The sequence below is a fragment of the Quercus suber genome, unplaced genomic scaffold, assembly GCF_002906115.3.
Source record: "Quercus suber isolate HL8 unplaced genomic scaffold, Cork oak 2.0 scaffold_252, whole genome shotgun sequence".
NCBI lineage: Eukaryota > Viridiplantae > Streptophyta > Magnoliopsida > Fagales > Fagaceae > Quercus > Quercus suber.
In genome coordinates this window covers 325,456-332,591 of record NW_027069708.1, presented here as the reverse complement: position 1 = coordinate 332,591, position 7,136 = coordinate 325,456, and the positions used below count along the sequence as shown (strand labels likewise).

Here is a 7,136-nt window from a genome sequence, read left to right as displayed (position 1 = left end):
TTCCCCCTTTCACTGCTGCCTCTTGCGCTTTTTTCAAAATCTTTTTTTTTTCTCCGTCAATGTGTTAACTACATTACAAAAATCATTCTTACTCCAGACTTGCAATTGGGCTTTACAATTATCAACATTCTGAATAACTCTAGGCATGGGCGGATCTGAAGAAATAGCTTTCCAAGCACTTTTGACTGAGTCATGGCAGCCTTGCTTTTCAAGCCACATTTGTTCAAAATGCTAGGGGCATTGGGGCTTCGAAATGATCCCTTCGAGTAAAACCATAATCGGGCTATGGTCAGAAGAAACACATACCAGAGTTGTTACCTTAGTTGCAGGAAACAAGTCAAACCACGTTGCTGAACTTACTGCTCTATCCAACCTTTCCCAAACCACTCCACCATCCGGGTAAGTTTTGAACCAAGTGAACTTACTTCCCACAAAACCGAGATCGAACAAACCACACTCATCTAAGACTTCTCGGGATTTCTGCATCTGTCCATACGGACGTAATCGGCCTCCCAACTTTTCATGCGACTTCAAAAGTTCGTTAAAATCACCTCCGCACAACCACGGAACCGAGAAGCGATTATTTAGCTCACGTAACAAGTCCCATGATTCCCACCGAAGCTGAGTTTCTGGCGCTCCGTAAAAACCCGTGAAGCGCCAAACATTCTCCTTCCCTCTATTAATCAGCACATCAATATGGTTATGAGAAGAAGACATAACCTGCAAATCAAAATCTTTCTTCCAAAACAATACCAAGCCACCACCACGTGTTAATTTAGAAACCCCATGATGATGACCAAAACGAAATGAATCACGTAAACCAACTAGCCTAGTATTATCCAGCCATGTTTCGGCTAAAAACATCACTGTAGGATCTTGTGCCCAAACCAAATCACCGAGCTCTTGAACTGTCTGCCGGTTCCCAAGCCCCCGATAATTCCAAATAAGAATACTCATAGCCCCCGGCAGGGTTGCTCTGCAACTTCCGCCGATCTCAAATGTGTAGCAAACAACACACTTAGTTTTTTTGTTTCCTCCTCTGTCTTCTGTTTTTTCTCCTTCTCTGTATTAGACTCCTCACTGCCTTCTATTTCCTTAGCTTTATGTTTTATGCCTACAGCCCCATGCATAACTTCCTCTCTTAAAGCTGAGTTGGGCCTATTAATAATTCTAGTCCACTGGCCTTTTTTCTCTTCACTCTGTGGGCCGGGCCCAATTCCTATTTTTCCCAACTCCCCTGAAACTTTTATGGTCTCGTTATTTTCCACTTTTGCGCACTTTTTTTCCCCGTCTGTTGCGAGCTGACCAGTTGTACTTCCTAACACACCTACCTCCCTGCTTTGACAGTCCATGCTTTGGGGTATCTGAGCACTCTGTAAACTCAATAGGCCCTCCATATTATCCATTGGATCTCCCCGTTCATCCCCACCCAAAAAGATGCCCTTTGTTTGTTGCTCATTAGCTAAATCTCCAGGATTTGACAAGGGTTGATTTAGTGATATTTCCTTGTCAATCTCTGCAATTTTCGCCTCGAAATCTGATAGCCCTCGGAACCCGGTTCCCTTGTTTGAAACCGAGACGTTTTGGTTTATATCTTTCGCCTTCGCTGCCGCCGTCTGAGTTTCTTCACCCCCACCGGGACAGATACCCTCATTGGATTGAACCCCTTGTTCAAAAACTCCTTCCTTTCTCTGCTCTGGTCGACCTCGTGATCTTGGCTGTCTTGGTTCAAAGCCCTTAACTTCAATACTTCGACTCCTATTTGAACCAAACGGGTTAGCTCTAATCCAGTGACCGAACTGTTGGTGTTCAGCTGTGAGTGCTCCTTTGCTCTTTAACTAAATTTCGCACTCTTTATCGTCGTGCGAGAACATACCGTACCAGAAGCATAAGTTGGGGAGTCTTTCCTATTGGAAGGACACCCATCGCTCTAAACCTTCCTCAAAGGTCACTCTCCTTCCACGGCATAGGGGACGGGTAATATCAACTCTCACCCTAACACGTAAAAACGTCCCTCCCTTCCATTCCGAACCATCACTTTGCTCTAAAACAGTCCCAATAGTATCTCTGATTTCCTTTACAGTCTCCTCTGTCATATACTTATATGGGATGTCATGTATTTGAATCCAGAAAGAACAAAACTTAAAATCAATATCTTTTAGAGCCTTACTGCCATCAAAACGCTGGACACTTACCAAATGCCTATCGTAAGACCAAGGTTCACCGAGTAATACCTTATCGGCATCGACTTCCACCTTAAAGTCGAAGACTAAAATACTATTTCCTGCGTTAGAAATATGAAAACTTTCCTTTGTTCTCCATAGAGGCCTGAAGGTGCGAGCCACCGCTTCCAAGTTCAGTGCTCATCTAGTGAAGAACTTGGCTGCTAGAACAAACTTCGTCTCTTGACATTTCTTGGATAGAATAACAGACTTTCCTTCCCTAGCTGACAAGGACATATTATCGCATTTACATGTTATCTCTTCCATCCCTATACTAAACTGTTTCCCAAACCCCACGAAGAATAAAACCCAAGCCCTACTAGTGACAGTGCCACTATAGGGAGATAAACACTTCTTTCTCAAAGAGAAAGGAAACACGAATACTACAAATCTCAGCCTAAGAGAAAACCCCTGGGCTCAAGCGTCTGAGAACCATCCTCTACTAACCGTTTAACACACGAGTAGGCTCAAGCGTTTGAACAATTTTTTAGTTGTAGTTAAAGTGTAGTCTTTAGTTTCCCTAGGTTAACAAGTAAAAGTAGATCAAAAATTCAAAATTTTAGTTTCCCTGGATTTACAAGTAAAATTAGATTAAAAGTTTTTCAATTTCTTATCCATTTTCCTACATTTCCTCAGCAACTAAACTAAGTTGTAGAATTGATTTCAAATTTTTTGTAGATCCATTTGTTATAGCTCCAATCGGTACCAAACAGGCTTTTAGGCATCTTAGCATGGTTTCAAACTTTCCTCACAAGAGGAATGCATATCTTGTTAGCTCTTGAGCTCAACATTTCTATCTTTATCATATAAAATTAAGTTGTGATTGTTTGGGTTGAAAACGTTTTCTTGAGTTTGATAGTATTGGAAATGTAAGTTAAAGGAAAACTTTTTTTTTTTTTTTTTTTTTTTACTCCCCTTCTTCACAGTACTTCAGACTCACATTATTGGGTATCCCATAGTCTACAATGAATTTGTTCATCATCTCGTCGGACTCAACCAACTTCTTAAACTTACCCATCCCCCAAGGACGACTAAAAATTCCAGAAGAAGAAAAGAAGGAATAGAACCAAGGAAAATTTGGGGTCACTGAAAGAAGAAGACTTACAGAAGTATGACGACGCTCTTCAGGTAGTGTGCAAGTTGAACCAGATTCAAATCATACGCATCAATGATTGCAAGCGCGAAAATGAGGAAACCAGGCGGTTCAAACAGGTACTTATACTCCCCCTTAGGTTCCCCAAATATAACCGCTTGCCCATAAAAGCAGGAGATCCCCACCGAACTATTACCATCATATTGTTGAAAGTGAGAAACGTGGTGCAGCCAAAATTTAATGTGGGCACACATTAAGTCTTGAAACGCCAAAAACGCGCGTCGGGCAGTCGAAAAGTCGCCAACATTAACACGAACCGAAGTGGGGCGACTCGTCTAGAGGGCCCGTAGGTATCAAAACCCTCCTCCCCGTCCGAGGGAACGTGCAGCAGGGTTTTGAGGGGCTATTGTGGGGCCCGGGGGCCTGATAGCCTCGGCCCATCGTATAGCAGGCCCAAGGCCCACGCCGAGTAATACTGACCATTCAAGGCTAAATTTGGGAAAGCCTCTTTTCCGGATCCACGCCAAGGACCTCCTCGTCCTCGGCTTGACAAGGATGATTTTTGGGAAAGACCAGGCACAAAGTAAGCTGTCACCCTCACACTTAATGCATTCACCTAACCCCTCTGGCCGCATTAATGGGGATATAACCCCTTAGCAGGGTAACGTTAATCAGAGTGAACCACTTGAGTATTGATAAGGCCTCTGATGGGACGGACGGCCAGAAGAGAGGCGAATGGATGATCAACATATGGAAGAAGGAGATAGGAAGATGAAGACTATATAAGAAAAGCAAGTAAAGTAAAATAGGGGGGGAGGGAAGAAGGAGAAGAAAAAGGGCTCCTGGCCGAGTAGCATCCCCCCAGTTGTAAATAAACTCTAAGTATTTTTTTTTCAATAAAAGAGAGTTCATACTTGGTGAACGACGGCCAGCGCTTAAACCTTCAACTCACCCTCTACAAATTTATTGTTTGGGCTTATTGGGCTGAAAACCCATTCATACTCAGGGTCAAATCCAAATTGAGTCCCTACAACAACTTATGTATTTTCAGATCGTCTTCAATTATTAATGAGCCTTATTATTTAATTTACTGAGAACAACATTTGGATGTTCCTTTGACAACAACAAATTATTTTCCACAAACTAACAAAATAAATCCTGAAAATGTCTTGTCAAACATGTTTTTTATTTTTTTTGCGTCATTTTCATTTTCCTTACTTTGAAAGTGAATAAAAGGAGCTCACTCTTACCACCAACATAATTATATATATTATATATTATAGAAAGTTGCTGATTTTACCACCTGACTGACTTTGGTATTGAACAATGAGTACTACTGTAAGAAGAAATTTAACTTTGACAACATATATATATATATATATATATTGAGCTGTAATAATTGAATTTATGAAAGTCATGGGATCAACATTATTTCTTCCTATACATTAAGAAGGGCTTGCATGAGTCATGAATATGACTTAGCTATTCTAGTTTCTAACCACTTCTAAGTTCTAATTCTCATTTTATCACTGTTTTTTGGCTGTACGTACAATGTACATTGAGTATATATCTACTTGAATCACGGTGACGGTGAGGCTATTAAGCTAAAGTCGCAAGCTTGCCATTATAGTCACACGGAGAGAGAGAGAGAGAGAGAGAGAGAAAGACAGAGATAAAGACAAGAGAAAGAGCTAGAGCGAGAATTGTGTGTAATACTATTAAGGACTTGTATGGGATCCAGACTTTACAACCGACAGAAAAAGGTAGTCCCCACACTCAGTCACCACCTTGGCTCTCGGAGAAGCTGTCTACTCTCCCCACGTTTTATGGCGAAAACATGTAGTAGTTGTAAACTTTGTAGTAGCTAGCTAGCTAGTAAAATGAGAGAGAGAGAGAGAATATATTATATACCTCTTCACTGGATATAGTGGCTACCCAACTCAGAATCCAATTTCTCGTGAGTTTCTATTATAACAAAAATGAATAATACTATGCATGTGATGCTTTATGATTATTGACTGCTTTTAATTATTGGGTAGGTAAGTGAATTACGCAAGAAAGGTAATTATAAACAAAAAGAAAGCAATCCAACTTTTCTTCTTATAAATTCAGATCCTATTGATATAGTCTTAAATTAACCTGTGTAACCTCTTTTTTTTAGATCAATGTCACAATTTCAAATAATAGTACGTGTTGTGTATATACTGTGTATAAGAGTTATTTCCTATTTTTTATGCATAAAATTTTCATTGTAAACTTTGTCCATTTTTATTGCATAAAACTTGATTTAATAACCAAATAAAACTAGATAATAGTTTTGAATGCCATGCATTGGTATGATGGATCATGATTCGAAATAACATGTTATTGTTATATATAGTAATCAAAAAGTTCAAAACTGAATCATAAAACCTCATATACAAACCATTTTTTTTCTTCTCCATTTTTCATGATCTCACATGCATACTCTCAAGTTTAAGCCAACCTCGTTCCTTTCCACAGCACATATTGCACCACTATTTAATCACAATACTTTTCTAATGCACCACTATTTAATCACAATACTTTTCTAATGCACTCAATATATGTTTTCTTGGACAAGAACTACTTAATAATATGGTACATATATGGAATGTATAAAATTCTTAATTTTTATTTTTTGAATATGAAACATCTGAATTTATCGCAAGGAGAGAATATGATGAATAGAGTAATGGGACCGCACCATCAAACCCCTCCAAAAAATCGAATAAAACAGGCTGTGATAGAGCTGTGAACGCTACATTTTACCTCCAATCTTTTCTTTCTCCCATTCTCTACTCTTCCTCTTAACACTGACACCTCTACCACCACCACCAACACCAACATTTCATTAGATCTCTTTCTTCGTCTTCTTCTTTTTTCTCATTCTTAGAGCAACATATCATGAGCACCATTATTCACAGCTTTCAGAAGAGAAGCTATTTACCCACCATGCCCACCTCCACAAATCAAGCACTCCCAGTCTCACAATCTGACTCCTCCAAAGAACAAGTTAGCCTACGCAGAAGACTCTCCTCTCTCTCCCTCAAAATCCAACCCATCTCTGCCCCTGCCACTTCATGGGCTTTCCGAAGGTCAAAGTCTGTGTCTTCCATGGGAGAATATGCTGGCACTTCCATAAAGAAATGGTGGGACTGGGGCTTCTCTTGGATCCTTTCAAGAAAGCCCATTTTCGCCAAAGATCTAGAAATGAATGAAGAAGAAACTAAGATGCTCGGTCCTCAAAACAAAGGTAGCTGGAGACATGTTTTCTATAAGGTCAGGTCTGAGATCAGAAAGCTTGTTGGCTCTGACCAAGTTCGTCTTCCTCAAACCTACAAGTACAGTTCCTATGATTACTCCAAGAATTTTGACAATGGAAGTAGAACCTAAGGTTTACAATGGGGGTGTCAAATTAAAGTTGCTGAAACATTTGATGGAAAATAAGGTTCAAGATTCATATCAAGATTAAGTTTTTGTATGCCCTTTTGCTTAATTTTCTGTTTGTACTTTTTTTTTTTATAATTCTTTTTCATTTTTTTTGGTTAATGTTCATCCTTGCATGAAGATTACTGGGATCTGTAATTAGACAAGATATTCTATTATTATGTGACATTGTTTGAAAGGTGAATTAGAAGTGTCTGTTGGTTCAAAATTGTGCTAGCCTTGGCGTCTAAGATCCTCTTCATTTCACTTGAAATTGCAGGAGTATATTGCTCATTACCATCATTAGAATGTTGCAATGTCATAATGTCAGACAGCAATTTGTTAGTAAATATGATTGTTGTTGTTGTTGTTGT

At 39.5% G+C, this 7,136-nt stretch overlaps 1 protein-coding gene across 1 annotated transcript; it reads left to right on the top strand.

The window, feature by feature from the left end:
* The first annotated feature begins 6,084 nt into the window (after positions 1-6,084).
* Positions 6,085-7,136, top strand: LOC112033133 (uncharacterized). Its single transcript, XM_024065911.2, has one exon. It carries the CDS (start codon positions 6,241-6,243, stop codon positions 6,727-6,729), a length of 489 nt encoding a protein of 162 aa, XP_023921679.1. The 5' UTR covers positions 6,085-6,240; the 3' UTR covers positions 6,730-7,136.

Excerpts from the sequence above, each read along its gene's own strand:
- LOC112033133 (XM_024065911.2), top strand. The coding sequence starts at position 6,241 with ATGAGCACCATTATTCACAGCTTTCAGAAGAGAAGCTATTTACCCACC.